This window comes from Acanthochromis polyacanthus, chromosome 13 (assembly GCF_021347895.1).
Source record: "Acanthochromis polyacanthus isolate Apoly-LR-REF ecotype Palm Island chromosome 13, KAUST_Apoly_ChrSc, whole genome shotgun sequence".
In the NCBI taxonomy this organism is placed as follows: domain Eukaryota; kingdom Metazoa; phylum Chordata; class Actinopteri; family Pomacentridae; genus Acanthochromis; species Acanthochromis polyacanthus.
In genome coordinates this window covers 7,850,700-7,871,926 of record NC_067125.1, presented here as the reverse complement: position 1 = coordinate 7,871,926, position 21,227 = coordinate 7,850,700, and the positions used below count along the sequence as shown (strand labels likewise).

The following is a 21,227-nucleotide window of genomic DNA, read 5'->3' as shown; positions in this document are numbered from 1 at the left end:
ATTTAAAGTCTAGCTTCAGTTCAGCGTTTTATTTGTAACAGATTTAAAATGTGTGATGAACACAAGAACTTAACATAAATTGCTTCCACAGAAGACAGAACGATTGTCACAAAAAAACAAAAGCTGTGTGCAAAAGCTACCACATGTTGTGTAATCTCTACCATAGTTTAAAAAATAAAATATTAACTTAAAACATTTGAAAATAACAGGACCTTTCTGTAAATAGTCTGATACTGAAACAAGCTGGTCATTCATTTAAATACTGCAATACAGTTAAAGTAATAAAAATTAAAAATGCCAAGTCACACATGCTGCACAATGTACTGTGTATTCTACCTTTCAGTGTTTGCAGTTTTCTAATTGCATCATGTAAAGTTCCCATTTCTATTTAAAATCTTGAGTCCTACACCCTGCTCATCCACACCCACCATCTTGCAAAACACTCCATGATCTCAGATGCTGACAATTCCACGTTTATTATGAAGAAAAGAGTTCTTCAGCGCTCGTACTTCAGGGGGAGGTGCTGCACCTGCTGCTCAGACTCCCCGCTGATGTGTGGGAGTGTATCTCCATGTAACCCTGTCAAACGTTTCGGAGCAGGACTCTTGGATGAGCATGTGACTCGTACGCTACGGTATGTCTAATGCGCTCTAATTGAAATTAATGACTGCCTAGTCTTGGCACGCACAGATCGTATTTAAAGATAAGAGTTTCAAAGCTTTAACACAGTGGTGTAAAAGTTAAATTACACTAATCAGGTTAGTGCCGCTCATTTGAGGACAGCCTCATGCAGCCTGTCGTAAACACAAATGAGAAGGAGTCACAAGAGGCGGAATTTTAAAGAACTGGTCTGGAGCTGATGCATCAGAGATACGATGTCCCCACAAAAGCAAAAACAGCTGGAATCTCTGAAAGTCAAACAAAGCCAATCTGCAGTCAATATGGATTTTTTTGCTCAATTTAAGTCAGGGGTGTCAAACTCCGTTCCTGGAGGGCCACTATCCTGCATGTTTTAGAGGTTTCCCTCTTCCAACTCACCTGATTCAAATGATCAGGCTCGTTATCAGACTTCTGCTGACCTTGATGATGAGCTGATCATTTGAATCAGGTGTGTTGGAAGAGGGAAACATCTAAAACATGCAGGATAGTGGCCCTCCAGGAACAGAGTTTGACACCCCTGACTTAAGTGATTCAAGGTACTCTAAGGGAAATATTTGCTGATCTGATGGGGTGTTGGTTGGACAAAATATGTCATCTCTGGCTTCAGGAAGCTGTCACAGGCATTTTACACCATTTTAAGCCTTCCCTTCTTTCGGTTTTAATGCACACTAAATATGAATTTATTGTATTCTGGAAAGAAACACTACGTGGCTATATGTGAGGACTGGTTTAAGTTGGGTCTTTCAACAGCAAAAGTTGCAAAATAAATGGTGTAAAACTTGTTTAAACTGAAAAAGAAAATGTGTTTATTTCAGGTGGACACATATTCTAAATTTTTACTGACTCCAAGAGGTCTGCTGCTCTGTGTGCGCATCACCTCCAGACTTTGACACTTTCCAAGGAAACTTTTTAGGGATTTCCTTCTATCAGAGTGCTTCAGAAGCTACAAACCTTTTTAATTTGGTGGACTCTCTTTGCTCTAAAAATAGCAGGACTGAAAGAGGTTAATTGAGAAAATTATTGACAAACTGCACAATAACAAAAGTATGCACTTGTAAGGATGGTACAGTTTCCATTATGCAATGTGATATCTTTGTTTGTAGCTGCTCACTCCCGGCCAGGAAAATTCCTACATCTTTAAAACTGCAGTTTGCAACACAGACGTTCTGTCTGCCGTCATGCCCCTTATTAATCATCGGGGTTACTTTGGAAAGCACAGAGGACATTACACATCTTTTGTCACAGTCATAGCAGCAATCACTATGCAAACTGATGTGTTAAATTAGTGGCATGGCCCTTTAAGAGGCTCACATGTCAATAACATCCCATGCCTGGCACTATTATGGTCATCCAGTTAATTATTAGGAAACGTGCATGCAGCAATACTGGGCTACAGGATTGCCTTTTATCACTTAGGGAAACGCCACACCAAATCAAAAGGTCATAAATATTAGTGTCTCACATCTGAGCAGGTCCAGCTGAGTCAACTGTACAACACCTAATAAAATGTTGCCTTGAATCACTTGAAAACAGAACAATAAAAATATAACATTAAAAGCAGTTACATGAAAATCAACAGCAAGCAGGTGTCTGACTGGCATAGTGGTGGCCGTTTTGGAGTTGTAGAAAAACAATGACATAAAATACAAGTTTCTGATTAAAAAATAATAATAAGAAAACATTAAAAAATTAAACAAAATCTTTATCATTTGTTTTATTTATTATCAGTTCATGAGTTTATTACAAATGGTTCACAGATTAATGATCAGCTAGATAATGCAGTGTGTTGTTGACCTTGGTTTTTGAAGGCCACTATTACTGATTAAACTAACAGAGGAACTTGCAGGTGGAATTTTTTTACTACATTTGGACAAAATGCTTTTCAGAAATGACAAAGAGTCTAATGCATAATTTTGTCAATGATTACGATCAATATTTACTCCACTAAGGAAGGCAGCGGACTTTTGTGACAATCGGCGTACGTTTGTTCATCCGTCTGTCTGTTAGCAGCATTACTCAAAAACAGACCAACAGATTTGGATGGAATTTTCAGTCAAGGTCAAAAATGACACAAGGACCAAGTGATTAGATTTTGGCAGTGATGTGGCTTACAGTTTGGATCCACGGCTTTGTTAAAGCTTTCTGTATAACTGAGAGATAGCGGCATGGCGTCACTGTAACCATGACAACAAGTGAACACTACATCAGCTGCCTGCTGATGATCACATGATTGCGATTCTACTACAAATCCACCGCTGTGGACTTATCCACTGGAAATGAGTACTGCACTCTGAGTGCTTTTCTTGTTAAACTGTTCTCTCTTTTGTGACATCATTTCAAAGCTGTGGAGGATATTACATTCTGCTACAAAACGTTATTGTATAACATACAGACTTTTTTAAAAAACGATTACAGTTCCTTCATCATCGTTGTAATCATCATTTTGTAATTCCCAATGGTCCCCAATCTGCAGGTTGCTTTTTAAGCAGTTGTTTGCCAACAGGCTGAGTCGCAAACACTGCATGCAAAGTTTCTTGCAAACAGTGGTGGACAAAAAGTTTTCTGATACCCTAAAAATTTTACACAGTCTCAAATAATATCATAAAATATTTGTGGAAAAATCTTTTATGCCTTTCAAAAGTGTTGCTGCATTAGACAGACAAACAAATACAAATTATATTTATTTTGCTTATTGTTTACAAGAAAAACTAACAAATCTAAATTCTACCAAAATGACCCAATACTCAAAATTTCTTATTTTTATGGAACCAATCAATTTTTAGTTTTTAATGGCTTTTTTATTATTTGATTAGTATTATGGCCGTTATGGTACTGAAAGAAATTACACTTAAAGACCTGAGAGTGATTCTTAATGCAATATTTCACAAATGTATGGGGGTGTCTGAAAACTCTTTTCTACTAACAGGCAGACAGTTAATCCTCATATACTCCCCAAACAAGCACAAATCTGACTTCAAGTTCTCACAGAAATCATCGCTAATCAGTCGTATGCAAATACAAATGAATGCAGCAGTCTGATGTTAACCAACAATATGTTGAGGCTGGTTTCACTCCGCAAACGCTCCATACTCCTCGCCCTGCCAGCCTCTCTGTACAGCCAGCATTTCAGCCTCTCTCACAGCCAAACTACACTGGCCTCTTTGAGCATCTACTGCCCACAACAAAACCCACACAACCGCCATAGCTGCCAGCATCGCACAAAGACACCATGTTACTACAGCCCACGGTGAGGAGCTGGGGGCCAGAGAGAGAACTCATTTATGTTAAGAGAGGTTATTCTCACTCTGTGGCTATTTTTATTTGATTCTATTTAGATGCTTTCACAAGTTCATTCCTGTAACAATCATCCAAACACAGCGTAGCAAGCCGAGATTAACAGAAAAGGTGGATGAAGTTTTTTTTCCTGTTTCCCTTTCAGAGAGCCGGAGGGCCGAGCACGAGACCCCGCCAGGGTGACGGAGCGTCCAGTGCTGAATCAGCGGGTTGCAAGTTGTGTAATCTCTCCCACAAACACACACAGATTAACAGCACACAGAGAGGCGGGTGTGTGTGCATGTGTGTTGTAGTTGGGGGGGGGGGGGGGGGGGTGCTCTTTACAAAGAAACTTTTTCAAGAAAAGGAAACAGAGGCCCAAAGAAGTGCAACATTTGTGGCTCTACTTAATTTAAAGCCTCGATGCCACTGAATGGGTCCAGTTGGCCTATAAAACCAGTCCCTTCAAATAGCAGATTCTTTAGGCTTGACAGAAGTTTTGTCAGGAAAAGTTCAACGAGACACTTAGACACACACGCACACACAGCGGGGGGGGGGGACACGACTCTCAATCCAAACCCCGCCCTGGATCACTCTGACAGCCGTGTGCAAATCTGTGCTCCTCAAAGTGGGATCCGTAGGAACCTCAGGAGGTCCTGTAGGGTCAGTGTGATTTCTCCAAATCATGATTTACTAAACCTGACAGAAAATGTATGACATGCACATGTTAGTCTGAAATCATTCATTTCTCCCCCAACATGGAGATCGCTAATGTTTGACAGTTACTGCAAAAATAGCAGGACAAAATTGTGAAGTTGGCATCTGCAGGCTGTGATCTGTAAATCAGAGAGTCCCCTGCTGTCTAATGCCATGATCCAACTTCTAATCTGCATGCATATCTGCTATGAATCCCAGCAACTGCATGCTCATTATGTAATATAGTGTAAAGGAAACAACCCCAAAGTAACTTATAAACCACAAACACAGAGACAGTCCTCATACATGTGGGCCCTGTTGGAGGATGGCATAACACTGGACACCTGTGCAGCTGCATGTCGTCTTACAGAACATTATGCATGCAAATGTACACAGCAGCCCAGCAAATGAACAACAATGAACTGATCTATGGTCAGACGACAGTGCCTTACACGTGCAGTAACGCCTACGACTACTGTATGGTTTGGTGGTGCCATTCTGCTCATGCATCTAATATGCATTTTATTCTTAGTAGCAGACAGGATAGAAAACTTGACAAATTATGGATGGGATTTTTTAAGCAGAATTCAAAGCAGGCTTTAAAGAGTTTTGTAATGTGCCTCTAAAGTGCCTGATTTTAGTGGAGTCTGGCTAAAGTCTCCTCACACAGGGGAGGGCTACCTGTAGACAGCCAGATCCAGATGTTGTGACAGTAGGCACTTTGCTACCTGTGCTGTTGTAAAGCTGAGCCAAATATAATCAGTGTGTAATTTTGAGTTATTTAGAACTGTGCCTTTAGCTACTTCTGTCACCTCACAAGCATACAAAGGGACAATTAAGGACTTAGGGACGCATAAACCATACACAGCCGCTTCCTACACCACAAACCTTGGCCACATTCACGTGAGAGTACAGGAGGCTGAAGCTCGTTTGAAATCTGACAACTTTTACTTCACTCTTCCTTTATGACAAAAATTCGCACTCCAGAGGAAGTTTTCAAAAATCACACTGTCACGTTGATTAATTCGGCACACATACGGGGCATTAAAGCTCATTTATTTCACTTATATGACAACTTTTGAGCCCAGTTTGCGTACATTGCTCGCTATCGTTAGCTAGTACCACAGCGGTGTGCACTTAGCCAGCGAGACAAGGCTGTTGGGAGGTTTGTCCGTGGAGTCTGGCTGCTCTTTCCACGCAGGAAAAACACAGTGACAGGAGTGGACAAAGTTCAGACTGGCAACAAGTGAGACTTACCAGAGTTTGTTCATACTGAAGCGCCCGCTGGTCCGAGCCGTCCCCTGCCATGGCTCTGCTCCGTCTCTAACCGGCGACTGGACGAAGGTTTGCAGCTTGAAGTGAGGACAAACCGACAGCGATATGTGCCTGAGAGCTCACTGGTTAAAGCATCGGAGGCGCTCAGCCGCTGGACAGGAGTTCACAAAAAGAACTCCAGCTAAAGAGTGCGTCCTGGTTACAGTAAGTTCCTTCATTTTATAGTCTCAAGTCCCCAGTAAGATATACACAGCGAGGCGGGACTTGTGGTTTGAAGTGAATCGACCCTCCCATCGAGAAACACTGTCAATCAGAGCAGAAAGAACTGGCTCTGTGGGTTGATTAAAGCTGCTCAGAAATATGGTTCTCACCTTTAGCTTTTCACAGTTTTCTTTAGAGAAGACGTAAAAAGCCAGAAATAGCTTCTAATATGACATTTGAGGTGATTTACCTGAGCCCAGGTGCACTGAGGCTCCACTACACCTGGAGTGTCAGCAGGCCTGTAGGGTCATTACACAACTCGAGGACATTTTACATCCCATCCATCAAATGTTAAATCATGATAATCATTATAATGATAAATATGATAATATAATATATAATAATAAATGTTAAGTTTAGATCTTCTTGTATCCATCATTTCTCCTCCAGACCTTAGCAGCCCTGCTCATCTCTACACTGTTGGTCTGTCCTCGTTATTTATTTATTTATTTTGCATTCCTTATGTGTTATCTTGAGCAAAATAAGCAGCCAATGCCATGGCTGGGCATTCTCACCTTGAAACTGCAGTGTTTTGATGATGGTCTCTAAATCACGGATTCTGATCTTCAGGGTTTCGTACATAACAAACCAAGGGAACTAATTCTGTCAAGCTGCAGGGTGGGACTTTCTGTACCATTATGTTTTCTTTGGAAGTAGTTTCTGGTTTGAACATGTATGGCTGAGTAACTCCAATATTACAATTTTGACACTGTAGAGAAGCTCTACGGTGTTTAAACAAAATTGTAGATGCACTGGTGTGCTAAGCTGCAATGAGTGGCGAGGGGTGAGAGGGTATAGAGACAGAGACTTAAAGATCAGCATTCTAGAGGAAACAACAGAGTACCAGGGTGTCTCTAAAGTCTGGACACAGGAAATCTCATGAACTGTCATTTTTTTTGCCTCCACGGATATATGAAATATGGCTTTGTCGAAAGAGGAAAGACTTGAACTGGTACTACTCAGTGGATGTGAAGGATGGACATATGGAAAGATAGTTCTAGGGTTAGGGTAGGCTCAGGATTAGGATTAGGAAAGTGATTTTTGGGGTCGAGCCTGAATTTTAGCCATGACCAATTCTTTAATTTCATCTGATACATTTGATCATCCAGAATGGGGTTTATTCATGACAGTATCCATTTCTTTAAACTTAACCACCTTCACCACCCTGGAAAAGTCAAGTGGAGTCCTCCTTGGATGACGGGCATTAAATTCATCTGCTATCTTTCCATATGTCCATCCTTCACATCCACTGAGAAGTACCAGTTCAACTCTTTCTTCTTTCCACAGAGCCATATTTAATCCGTGGAGGGAAAAATATATTTAATGAGATTTCCTATGTGTCCAGACCTTTTTTTTAAGATCAGTTGAGAACAATTTCTCATTTACAATGATGACCTGGCAAGAGGCCCCAGCAGCAAGAAAGGTAACAAACAAACAAATACATGTACAAAAAATGACATAGAAGTGTTTAAACAGAGATTTAAAACACCCTAACTTAATGCTAGCAATTCAGTGAAAAACATTCAACATGTGCAGTGGTCAGCAAGGGTCTGCTGCAGCTTCTGCTTAAAGACGTAAAGTGCTGGAAGCGATGACAGTTTCAGAGATTTTTGGAGGGAATTCCAATCGATTGCTGCAGCAAAGGGAAAGGAATTCCGGCCAAAGACAGTGCGAACTTTAGGGACACCCTGTAGAGTTACATCTGAGACATTTTAAAGCAGAAATTGATTGTTTCATGGAATGAAATGCTAAGTATGTAACTTTGATTCACAAAGATGAGTTTATAAGAGAGGGACTTTAAGCTGTCTGGTGGATCACAGATCCTGTTTTGGAAAGGCAGATTTAAAGGGGAACTTCAGTTTTTTTCATCCTGGGGTCTGTTTTCATATGTCATTTCATACATGTGAGTGATGGAGAAATGAATTTTCAACATAGCTCCAGTATTTAGCCAGGCAGGCAGCTTAGCAGCTCAGCTAGCAGCTCAGCTAGCGAAAAGTATGGGGCAACTTGCCCCCCCCCCCGCATCAAAGTCCACCCTAACGTGCTTTTTGCCCCACACTGACCGGCTCGTGCCAAAACCGGTGTTTTGGCACGAGCTATCGCGTGATTTCGGAACGAGATTTACTTTCTAGCGTCCTGAGCTTTGGATACAGACCACAACAAAGAGCGATCGCCAAGTAATGTGGAGGTTTTCGTTCACTTCTTATCTCTATTATGCTGTGGGACACTCATTGAGACTATCCGAGCCAGTCAGTGTGGGGAAAAAAGCACGTTAGTGCGGACTTTGACTCTGACTGCCTAGCTAAATACTGGAGCTATGTCGAAAATTAATTTCTCCATCACTCACATTTATGAAATGACATATGAAAACAGAACCCAGGTTGAAATAAAATGAAGTTCCCCTTTAAGTACAGTACAGGGTGGCAGGTGACAACAATAAATACGTAAAGATAAAGTATTACATTTTCTAGAAATATTGGTGAGATTTAGCTAGTTAATATTTAAATGTTTAGTATGCGCTAGATTTAACATCCTTCTCTCTCCCACGTTCCCCTTTCTCGCTTTGTTAGCTTCCCATTGACAGAGCCAGGACTGTGTACCAACACCGGATCTTTTTTTCAGGACACACAGAATAGGCAGCTAATTGACCGTGAAAAGATTTTCACTGAACTTGACAAAAAGAAAGGCATCAATGACTTTTCAATGACATTTCATTTTGGACATCATTTTGCAATACGATACACCCACATAGGACTAGAAACACACTTTAAACATTATGCCTTGAAATCAAAGTCACAAAAATATTGCCTCATAATGAATCCACAGTTTCAATGTGAAACTGTGTGAATGCAATAAATTAGACTTAATCATAATGTGAAAAATGAATGACTAGATCGAGTCTTAGTACCCACATACACTCACACACGATGCATTCACTGACTGAGCTGCTGCAGAGGGCATTTTGATCTGTAACTCTTGAACTTTTAAAACTTTTACATTCTCACCTAGTTCTCTAGATATCAACCTTTGACCAGCTGAATAAAGGATATCTCCTCCTGAGATCAAGCATGTGTTTAATTTAATTTGTCTTCACAAACCTGATACTAAGAAACTGAAGTGTTTGATGTTCTCTGGCAGTGACGGTAAACAAATACAGGGAACCGATTCATAGCTGTCAGCGGGGAGTTCAACATGAGATGGAACTCTACAAAATTACACACTTAAGCCCACATTCAAACAAAATGTGTGTGCATGCTGTTGGACAGAGCGGGTTAATCATTCGAATAGTACTGCTTTGTGTGGATCTCGTTTGAAAGTGACACCTTTTGTAGTTTAAGCCTGCGTCTTGGTGGAGCTGCTGTTTTCAAGGTTGTGGAAAGGTTTACATTCTTGTAACTCACGACTCACGATGGAAAAGGACTGGAGGTATGAGATAAGCTGACATACTGATGATCAACAACAAGTACACATTATCTGGATTTGGTTTGGGATGGTAGCAGACTAAAACATTTTTGACAGAACTCATTTTCCCAACCACATTGTCCAACTCTTCTTGGAGTGTCTTAAAGGTATTCTCAGGCCACATGGTTATATTGATGCCTCTGATGCTATTTGAACATTTCCTGAATATTTCCACAGTGCAGTGGCCATAAGGAATCCTTGTTGGATGCCCAAACCATCTCCAGTATTTTCTTTTAATATAGAGGGCTGGCATTTACTGCATTGGACAACTGAAGATGGTTCTATAAGGAGTTACAAAAGAAAAGCAGCCACTTGTACACACAGTTAAAAATGTCTAGTCGTTTGCCAAAGCTGGTGATCACAAGCAAGAGTTGGAGCCCCTCTGGCATGAGAAGTGATCTGTAGTTCAATCGAATTTCATTCACAGACAGCACGGCCAGATGGATGCCTTGTTTATCATCAGGCCACATTGTGCTTAAATTATACACCCCGGCCTGCATTTATTGCTTTACATTCTCTCCTTGCTTTGTGAAATAGAAAAACAATGGGCTGAGCCTTGCTACCAACAATTTCCACCCTCATTAATGCTTTGCCTGAGAAAATGCAAGCAGCCAGCCTGTTTTGGAATCTTTTGGTATCTTTATACCCTCCGTATTCTGGATGTTTGGTCATATTATAGATGAGGTGTATGTCAGCCATGCAATAGAGCCCAGATGTGTTGCTACAGTGAAACCCTTTTAATACTAAACCCAATTTTACTAATGAACCAGAACCTGAATCTCCTTCAGTTGGACCAGAATTTTGGTGGAGGGCACAATACGCCATCTACAGGCGTAAAGGAAAATAGCTTCAATTTTGTCAGCAGTGACCCTCATCCCACACACTCAACCGTAAACCACGTTACATGACCTAATATGTACGCTGGAAGAGTTACAGGTAATTTCAAACGTTCAATCTCTCCATATTAGCTGTGAATTAACAGATCTATAGAAGGACTGTGCTTTGAGAAATGGATTGAAAATCCACAATGTTCTTTTGGTGTGATAATGCATTAGAGCTATTGAAACTAATGTGAGGCTTAAGCAGTCTGAGTTCAGTAAATCATAGTCTTTTATGGTCTTCTTTGTGTTCTCCAAGACACATTTTCATCACTGAGCCATGGTGGACAGAGACTTGCAGACGCAAAACACCACAATTAAACCATCAAACAACTGCCAATGTAAGATTCAGTCGTGCCACATATTAGGTTTGGCTCAACTTGCAGAATGAAAATCTCCTAAATTCTAACAGTGTAGGTGCTACATGAAGACCAGTATTCCGAGGTTATGACTATATAGCAGACATATTAGTGTTATCCTGAAGGATAGGCTGACAGTTTTTCAAGTCTGTCTTTAAACAAAAATCAGTAGCTCATATGAGAGACAAATGTTGCCTGTATTGCAATCATTCCTTCTGTTCTTATAAGTCATTAAGGAACCTTCCCAGTGGGCTTTTACTGTAAGTGATGGTGGGCAAATCCACAGTCTTCATTCTGTCTAAAAATAAAATACAAGTTCAATAACTGAAAGTTAATCTAAAACCACTATTAGCACTCAGGCTGACTTTGTTCCTCATCACTGACACTGTAAGTGTTTTATGAAAGGATTTCTTGAGGACCATTATGAACAATTTCACTAATCAAACTCCTGAGTATTATTGAATGGGCTTTAAGATTGGTGTCAAAATAATAAAATTAAAATTACAATTATTCCTTATTGCCAAAGTGTACACTGACTTCACTCGTGATTCAGAATATTATGCACCCAAACTGCAGCCCATAGCTCACTGCATTCTGGCAGAGCTCCTGTTGTGATCATTAAGGCACAGACCACAACTTAAAGGCTTCACCCTCAGTTCTAAATCATCCAGGGTGTATGGTGAGAGGATTTAACATGTAATAGTTGTAGTTAAATTGTGTCAACATTTTTGTTCCAGTTCGATACACTATCGTTCAAAAGTTTTGGGTCACTCAGACAAATTCATGTTTTCCATGAAAACTCACACTTTTATGTGCCAACATAATTGCACAAGGGTTTTCTAATCATCAATGAGCCTTTCAGCACCATTAGCTAACACAATGTAGCATTAGAACACAGGAGTGATGGTTGCTGGAAATGTTCCTCTGTACTCCTATGGAGATATTCCATTAAAAATCAGCTGTTTCCAACTAGAATAGTCATTTACCACATTAACGATGTCTGGACTGGATTTATGATTAATTTAATGTTGTTTTCATTAAAAAAAATGCTTTTCTTTCAAGAATAAGGACATTTCTAAGTGACCTCAAACTTTTGAACAGTAGTGTAAATATAATTTCATTCTGACTTGTCAAAACTACACTTAGTAATATCTGTAATTCAGTTTGGACTTTTTGAAAATAATAATCGCATGTATCTCAAATATCATTAAGACTATCTGAATCGTTGTGTGTGACGCTGCTTATGTGAGGCTTCCCATTGGATATTGGTCTGGCAAAGCTTTTAAACAGCTTTTTGCAAGACTATCGGCAGTTAGTGTGTTGGATAAGATCAGTAGGAAATGCCTTGAAATTAGAAGAGCTAATTAGCAAAGGCCTCACTGACAGGAATTTGTGAAGAGCAACAACTTCATTACTTAGAGACTTTAAATTTACAACATAGTGTTTATCTTTTTTGTCTCCAAACACACTTTAGGACCTACAACAAAGTCTGGATAGTCTCAAAACACTAATATGGCAGTGGTGAAACAGCTTGTACTATGTGGTCACAGATGCAGGATCACAGTGTGTTTGAAAAGCATGTGACCTGAATCCACAGATATCTGCAATGTCACTGGGTCTCCAAATTCGAATTCACAATATCTGTAATTACATTCTGACTACTTCATTATTCCAGTTCATTATTTCTACAGATTATTACGACAGCTTGAAACTTAATTTGGGATATTGATAAAGAACAATATAGATATGTTGATTTGAGGTGAATTAAACACATCTTGAATTATAATTATGATCAGTCAGAATCAAACTGTAGATGTTTGGAACTGGAATTACAGCTAGTTATATTTCAGTTACAGATATCAATGGTTGAGATTGTGGATATCTACAGCCTGTACACATCATATCTTCTGGACAGAATAGCGATGTAGATATCAGAAGTGTTGAATTATGGAAACATGTAATACATATCCAGTATAGTTAACTGACCCAGGACTTTGTGAACTGGTGCCAGTGGAACTGCCTCCAAATCAACTCAGGGAAGACTACAGAGCTGGTGGTAGACTTCAGCAGGCACAGTCAAACTCCCTCAACAGTGGTGAACATCCGGGGCATTGACATTGAGAGAGTGGACTCATTCAATAACCTGGGTGTTCACCTGAACAATAAACTGGACTGGACAGACCACATTACAGCACTTTACAGGAAGGGTCAAAGCAGACTCTATCTACTAAGGAGACAGGTCTTTTGGGTTCACTCCTTAAGACTTTTTATGACTCTATGGTGGCATCAGCCATCTTTTATGGAGTGCTCTGCAAAAGGAAACTTGATTGGCTGATCAAGAAGACCAACTCTGTCCTGGGGAGCCTCCTAGACCCAGTGCAGGTGATGGGAGAAAGGAGGATGCTAGTCAAGCTAACACCCCTTCTGGACAGGGACTCCCACCCCATGTACGACACTCTGAGGGTAGTGGACAGCTCCTTCAGTGACATACTGATCACCCCAGGTTTGTAAAGGAGCATTACCACAGGTACTTCCTTCCTGCTGGTATCAGACACCCAACAGACCACACACACTCACTTAATGACATTTCGCCAACAGTCATGTACAAATCCATCTAAGTCCAACTCATTTGTGTATATATTATTAAATTTGTGTTGTTAGTATCCTTGTGTTCTTCAATTTTTCTTATTTATATTGTATATATAACGTTAATATCTCACATCCTTAATTTCTAGTTGTGTTTTCTCGCTTTTCTTGCCATCACTCCACTGCTGTGATGTTGCAAATTTCCCCTTGTAAGACTGTTAAATGATTTTCTATTCTATTTTATTCTATAAATGTTAAACTACTTGCCATACGAGCTGGTCACAACTCACAGATCAGTGAAAACAACAACATACCAGGCCTCCATCAAAAATTGTACAAATCAGACAAGCAAAAAAAGATTTTCACATTTGCGTTAAAATTGAAACTCAGACGTTAGGCTTCATGTACCTACATGTATTTTTGAAGCATATAAATATAGCATTTTAGTGACTAACCCTCACTAAACATTCACTCTAAGAGCATTCACATTCCTACCATGGCTGCTTGTTAATCGATTAAATGAATTGAGAGAACATCGGGCTGCTGCCAGTGTTTGTGCTCTCTTTGTTTGGGCCTGTTCAGAATGATTACATTTCAGATCAGGCCTAATTATGATCGTGTCTCTTTGGCCTGGATCTGGCTGTGCTCAGATCAGAACGCTGTTTAGTTTTTGAAAATTAATATGCTCAATAAGTTCAGGCATGATTTCCACCGGTGCTCCTCTGATCCATATGATGTAGTGAGGACGTCTAGTTCACATTTTACTAATTCAGCGTTTGACGGAGCGTTCCACAGGGACGTTACTTTGTGAAGTGTTTGATGTATTACCTCAGAAAAGAGTGATTTTTTTTTTGTGATTTCTCTCATTAGCAGAAAAAAAAGTCACCCTCCAACAGTGACTGACATGAAAATATGCGAGCTGGAAAAGTACTCGATGTTTGACAAGTGCTGTGAATACCACACTCAGGTACTACAACCCTGAGACAAACAAACTAAGCACTGATATTCCATTGCTTCTACTTTGTGGTTCTCTTCTATTTAATGCATAAAAAAGGTGTTTGCCACATTCATGTTAAGGATAATGCAATCACTCAGCAGCCCTGAGACAACGGCTAATGGCTTTTATTTGACTGTGTGACAGCTTGTTTGCTCGAGGCCTCAGAGTGTGACGGGTAGAGCCACGAGGGGCAAACACACCTACAGAACGGCAAATTAGACAGCTGACACCAAAGGAGGAGGATGGATTGATGCTCTTTTCTCTTTTATCAGCTCCTTATAAGATACAAACAGATAATGCATGCATATGTGGCATGTGGGTTTCTCCAATCTGAGTTTTTGTAAGCTGTTATTTAGAGCCACATACACAAAGGAGACTTGATGGCATGCAGCATTCCAGAGTCAAAAATCTAATGGTTAAATCAAACATTGACTAAATGATGGAGTGTGTTGTGCAACAGAACTGGCACATTCCTGGAATGGAGATTGGAGAATGGAGGTCAGTGAGAGGGAGCAGCTGGAGCAGTGACTCCGCTAACAGCCATTCAGCTCTACATGTGTGAGGCTCAGGCAGGCCGACATCTTTAGTGACACGAGCCGCTCAGCTGTGACCTTCCCGCTTAGGAACAGATTACCTCTTTTCACATGCTCCGTGTCAACAAGACGGATCAGGCTGCCTGCATGAAAAATGCACCACACTTCACTATTTCTAATCCTCTTTTGATTTCAGTGAAAGACCCATCTGACATCCTCCAGCAGGTCTGTCTGCTCTTCTGAGACTCTGCTGGTTTTCACTGGAATACAAGCACAATTCTGAGGTTTTTGTTGTACTTTACTTGTTACTCCGCCAAGGAATGCAGCGGAGTTATGTGACCATCGGCATACGTAAATCTGTCTGTCCGTGCACAACATTACTCAAAAACAGACTAATGGATTTGGATGAAATTTTCAGGGAAGGTCAGAAATGACACAAGGACCAAGTGATTAGATTTTCGTAGTGATGCAGCTTGTAGTCTGGATCCACAGATTTGTCAAAGATTTCCGTATCATTGCGAGATAGCAGCATGACGTCACTGTAACCATGACAACAAGTGAATGCCAAGTCAGTTGCCTGCTGATGATCCCATAATTGCGATTCTACTACAAATCCACCACTGTGGACTTATCAGAAATGATACAAGGAACAATTGATTCAACTGTGGGGGTGTTTCCGAGTTCCATCAATTCTCGCCACCTGCTACATATTTAGATCATGCGATTCAGTATCCATACATAACGTACACATGCCTGTACTCATCCATCCATCCATTCTCTATACACCGCTTTATCCTCACTAGGGTCGCAGGGGGTGCTGGAGCCTATCCCAGCTGACTCGGGGGAAGGCAGGGGACACCCTGGACAGGTCACCAGTCTGACAAACAATCACACTCACATTCACACCTACGGAAGATTTAGAGTGATCAATTAACCTCAGCATGTTTTTGGACTGTGGGAGGAAGCCGGAGTGCCCGGAGAAAACCCACGCATGCACAGGGAGAACATGCAAACTCCATGCAGAAAGATCCCAGGCCCACCCGGGATTTGAACCGGGTATCTTCTTGCTGCAAGGCGAACATGCTAACCACTAACCCACTGTGCAGCTATTGCCTGTACTCAGTGCAAGGTAATTTTTATTTAAGATTTCATCCGTCAGAAATGATATAACGACTGAGAAGCCTTGGCGGAGAACTGCGCTTTCTGAGTGCTTTTCTTGTTTCAGATTTGTCAATAATTGTTCAGACACAACACTCATAAAACCATCAACATGAAAAATTTACTTTGAACAGCATCAAACTGTTTTGTTAACTAAAATGTGCTTACCTCTTACTCCATGTGCTCCTTCTCTTCACTGGGAGAGTATAACGGATACCTCTTCAAAAATATTTGGTCACATGAAAAATTTCTTCCATGGCTGTCTAGAAACAAGAGATGGTTTAACTCGCCCACAGGCTCATCTTACCCCACTCTCCTCTGCTGTGTTTAACAGATTTTGCTTTCTTCTAAAGATCACTGTTAAAGCCTCACCTGTCAATGAAAGAGGTTTTTCATGGAACATCCCAGTTTTCAGGCTGGCAAAGAGCAAAATAAATGTCCCAGAGAGTAACAAAATAAACTGATACCATGTGAAATCAATGAGAGAAGACAGCAGCGTCTGACAGTACTTGAAAACACTGTAATCATAGTGGTAAGTCTAATATCTCAGCCTGTCATTTTCACTGTGGGAAAAAGGTTTTTATAATCACATACCAAACCTGTCAAGGTTAAGCTTTCCAATTTTTGTGGGACAAATAAAGCTTAAGATAACACTGCACTTTCCAGGAGTTATATCAGCAACCACTGTCACATACTGTAACACAAACATGATAATCAGTTGTCTTTCCCACAGAGGAAGATGGACGTAACTCGAATAATGATGACTATAAGCACGGAATAATGGTGAAAACTCAACTGCTCCCTTTCCTTCAATAGGGAGCAGTGGTGGCTTAGCAAACATAACTTTTCGATTCATGCCCTTCTTTCAAAACACTTCATCATCACTGGATGCAATTGTTATAATGCACTTTACTCCAGTATCTGGAAGAGAAACATTCATAGGCCTCAATTAATCTAAAATACTGCTGCTCAACCTTTAACTCGCTTCAGTGAAAGTGACCACATTAATCCGGTTCTTGCTGGACTTCACTGGTTACCAGTTAGTTTCAGAGTTAAGATTTTATTGCCTGTTTTTAAAACCTGGTACAGTCAAGGGTTGACTTTCATTTTGGATAATTTAACTCTTTGTGAGTGTGACGGTCATTTGAGATTGTGAGACTGTTTTTGAGTCTCACATTGTGATTAGAGGTGATTGGATCTTTGCTGTTCATTGTCCTAAGATATGAATGTCAGACTGTCATTGTCTGCTTTTAAAAACATTACTGAAAGCCTTTGTCATGAAGCCTTCTTTTATTTATTTTTAATTATCATTATAACAATTAATAATAAAATCTAATTAGTTTTCAAAATGAAATGAAAAAAACAGGAGGACACAGTCTGGGAGAAGTGGCAGCACCACTCCGGGGGACAGGCAGGTTGACCGTGTTGGAGGTGGAACCCTTATGGAGGGTGGCTCCAAAGAATTAGGGTGGCCAGTGTCAAAGCCCACAAGGAGGCAGGTAGCATAGACAGACAGCAACAGTGAGACAAGGCAAGATACAGATGAGACCCAGCTGGGAGGGCAGACTCTGGATCTGGGGTGACGTCTGCATGATCAGACTCTGGAGCAGGACAAGTGTCAGCTGACTCTGGAGCAGTCTCACAACTGGGGAAAACATCACCTGGCCATAGCAGAGCCCTGGACTTAGCTTTAGTTGACAGAGGTGCACACTCCAGAACAGATGAGACTGCAGCCCTCTCAGCTGCAGAAACAAGAACAGAGGAGATGTTGTTGACCTCCAAAGAAACCAAAGCAGAAGCAGGTTCAGACAAGACTGCATCAACCTTCTATGGCACTGGGCAGGTCACAGATGAGACGTTGTCCACGCTCTCAAATGCAGGAACTGCAACAGAACAGGTGCCTGGGCACTCAGGAGCAGAGCAGTCTGGGTGCTGGAAGCTGGTCCCAGTTCAGTCAAAAGGCTTTGTCGAACAGGATGAGATAGATGGGGGGCGACTGGGAGCCTCTACTACGTCAGGGACCTCACTTTCCTTATGGGACTGGCTTTACGGCTAGCCAGGTTCCCCAGAAAGGAGGAGACTCCATGGCAGCATCAGAGTTGGTATCTGGGGGTAGACGAGCAGGATGAAGGCAAATCAGGCCTACTCTAACAGCCAATGATGTTAGCTGAAAGCTAGCAGGCAGAAATTTGGCTAACTGTGGAGCTGGTGGGGAATTAGTTTGCTGGTGTTTGGTTGTGCTGTAGAGCTGACATGGGGCAATAAGACTGAGAAGTGGGGTGTCCTTCAGCCAAGGCTTCCAATTCAGCTTTTTTGTGTGCCACAGACAGGACTTCTTCCTCAAGTTCCTTACTAAGAGCCCTTTTCCATTCCCCATATAAATAGATTAAAGCTATCAAAGAAATCATATGACTCATTGTCTCAAAAATGTCTGCAGGATTAATTCTACAGGTGTTAAATGAACAAAAAGCAAACTTTAATCCAAAACAACATACCACAATTCAGATTAAACAAAAGCATGGGGTGTTGACAAAATTAAACCAAAAATCCAAAAGATAGAAACAGCACAGAATAAACAAAATCAAACAATAAATAAACACAAAAGGCTCACAAACTGGGATTGCAGGCAAAGAACATGAAGAAAGGACATAAACTGGAGCAGGAAAGAAAGTTACCCTCAGGTGGAGCACATTAGGGCGGGGCAGGTAAGCTCAAAGCAGACAAAGACAGAGGATTGTAAAGACATCTGAGACAAAGGGTGAATAAATCATATGGCAGGAAATGCCAAAATAAAACAGGATATAAACATGAACTAAGAGCACGAGCTGGACATGACACTGCTCTAAACTGCAAATGTCAGCAGGTCCAGCTAAGTAAGTTACTTCCTGTCTACTATATTAACTTATTTAACATTGAGGTGACATCATTCTTCATCAGAACTGCTTGTAAGATGGTTGAACAGCTTTGGGTTTCAACCGTGTTTGGAACACAGGGGGCATCATGCAGTTACTGGTCAACTGTGCAATGGTGACAAAGGAGCCAAGATTTAAACCTTTTTATACTCTTTAAACAACAACAATATTATGAATGTTCTCTGGTTAGTGTTGTAGATAAGACCACTGGAACTGACACTAAGTCATGACCAAGATTGGAGCATACAAAGACAGAAACCAAGACTTTAAGGGGTTGAGATCAAGTTACGACCAAGACCTAATCTGACTCACTGGATGCAGATTGTCATTTGATATAGCTTTCTTCTCCCCTCGTCTTACTGTATTCAAAATCCCTGGTTAAAACAAGAACCTTTGAACTGCGACCCAAATGCAAGTTGTGCAATAAAGTGGCCTGCTAGTTTTTTCTGTAAATAATCTCATTCTTAGTTGTGCCAAGGACAATTGTTATTAGCTTAAAGAAATACAAATATGCTAGAACATTTTTCCCCTATAGCAAAATGATAATAAGGTCCAGTCAAACCATTCTACATAGCTAATTATTAAAAAAAAAAAACACACACAATTACTAATACACCTACTAATTTATCTTAACAAAGTTACTGTAACTTCCATTGCCATGTCCACAGTTGCTGATGTCTGCCACACAGTAGGGAGTGCTGTACTTCCTGTTATCATGTCAGACACTGGCAGAGAAGTCTGTAAATCTCACCTAACCAGGTAAATACAACACGGGATTTGACTGCCTTTCCTGACTATTTTTTGAGACCACTTGTTTGCAAGGCAACACTGTCAGAAATCACAGGACTCACAAACTCACAACTGTATGAGCATATCCTTGAAAAGTAGATATTGTAGACGCAGCTTTGGAAGGACATTCTACAATATGAGAGCAAATTTTCCAAAGTAACGATTTTCCCTTTCATAACTCAAGGTTTGACATTTAATGACTTTTTTTTCGGCATATATGCACTGATTTTCATCTCACAATTTACAAAGTTTCCAACCTCGGAAACCAAATTATACACTGAGAGAGAAAAACAGTGCTGCCGCTGTGAATAATGACTTTAAAATTTTTTAAAAATTAGGCTTTCAGAACATTATGTAAGCCCAAAATTTTGTTTCACACTTGTAAAACATGTTTTGAAAATTAGATTTCAAGCTTTCAAACATTTTTTATTTATATATTTTTTTCAGTTTCAAAGTTCGACATGATATTCTTGCCAGAAGGCTGACGTCGCTCATGTTGCTACAGAACTTAAAACCCCAGCAGAGGGTGAACTTTAACCATGTTATCAGAAATTGAGCTGAATAGATGATATCATAAACAAGAAGGTCAACCACAAAATGTTGGTGCATCATGGAAGACATTCTGGATTGAACCTGATTGGCCGTAGGTTCATAAACCAAGAAGACAATGATACCAAGCATACTTCAAAAGCTGTACAAAGACTGCTGGACCAAGAAAAAAAATCTGGAGTTCTGGATCTGATGGACTGGCCAAGTCAAAGTCCAGACTGAATCCTGTTGAACAGATCTGGGATTTACTGAAGTCAAAATCAGATTGCACTAAAATTTCATCCAAAGCAAGTCTGTGGGAACAGCGAGAAACTAGTTGAAACTTGATAACAAAAGAAGAGACTGTCAAAGTCCATAAAAACAATGACAGCAACAATGTAGCTGTTATCAGGGTCAAAGGAGGTCATACAGAATATTAGCATTTTTGGTTAATATTTGTGAATAAGGACTGTTTAGTTGTTCCAGTTTGTTATTTGCCTCATAAATAACAATATATTTTTTTAGTTTGGAACAAGTACTTGAGAGATTTCTAAAACTTTTATGTTTTATATGTATTCATTCACATTATTTTTAACCAGCTGTTATTAATAATGTTAAAGTGCCAAAAAAAGGTCAAATTTTAGCGTCCCTTCAAGGAATTTTCCTGTCTCACGCATAAGTGGCTGATGTGTGATAAACCGGTTAGAGAGTCTTGCTTTTATATCCAACCACATGTTTCACAGCTGAGGATGCTGCTTATTTTAGTTATTTTAAATACAGTTTTTTTTTCTATACAGTAGATTACATTTGTTATATTTGCTCTGCTTATGTTTTATTCCTCAGTACACCATCTGTGTACA

The 21,227-nt window shown here is 40.3% G+C and overlaps 1 protein-coding gene across 12 annotated transcripts in view; it reads right to left on the bottom strand.

The window, feature by feature from the left end:
- clcn2c (chloride channel 2c) overlaps positions 1 to 21,227 on the bottom strand; it is a 271,943-nt gene that overhangs the window by 211,853 nt on the left and 38,863 nt on the right. For 6 of the 12 annotated variants that reach the window (XM_022222197.2, XM_022222203.2, XM_022222210.2 and 3 more), the window contains exon 1: positions 5,887 to 6,167. The exons of 1 other annotated variant lie outside the window; for it this stretch is intronic. In XM_022222197.2, the coding sequence (XP_022077889.1) occupies positions 5,887 to 5,937 (51 nt within the window). In that variant the 5' untranslated portion in view covers positions 5,938 to 6,167. Of the gene's footprint in view, positions 1 to 5,886; positions 6,173 to 21,227 lie in introns of those variants that run through there. 5 more of the 12 variants (XM_022222225.2, XM_051957589.1, XM_022222243.2 and 2 more) reach the window with 2 other exon arrangements.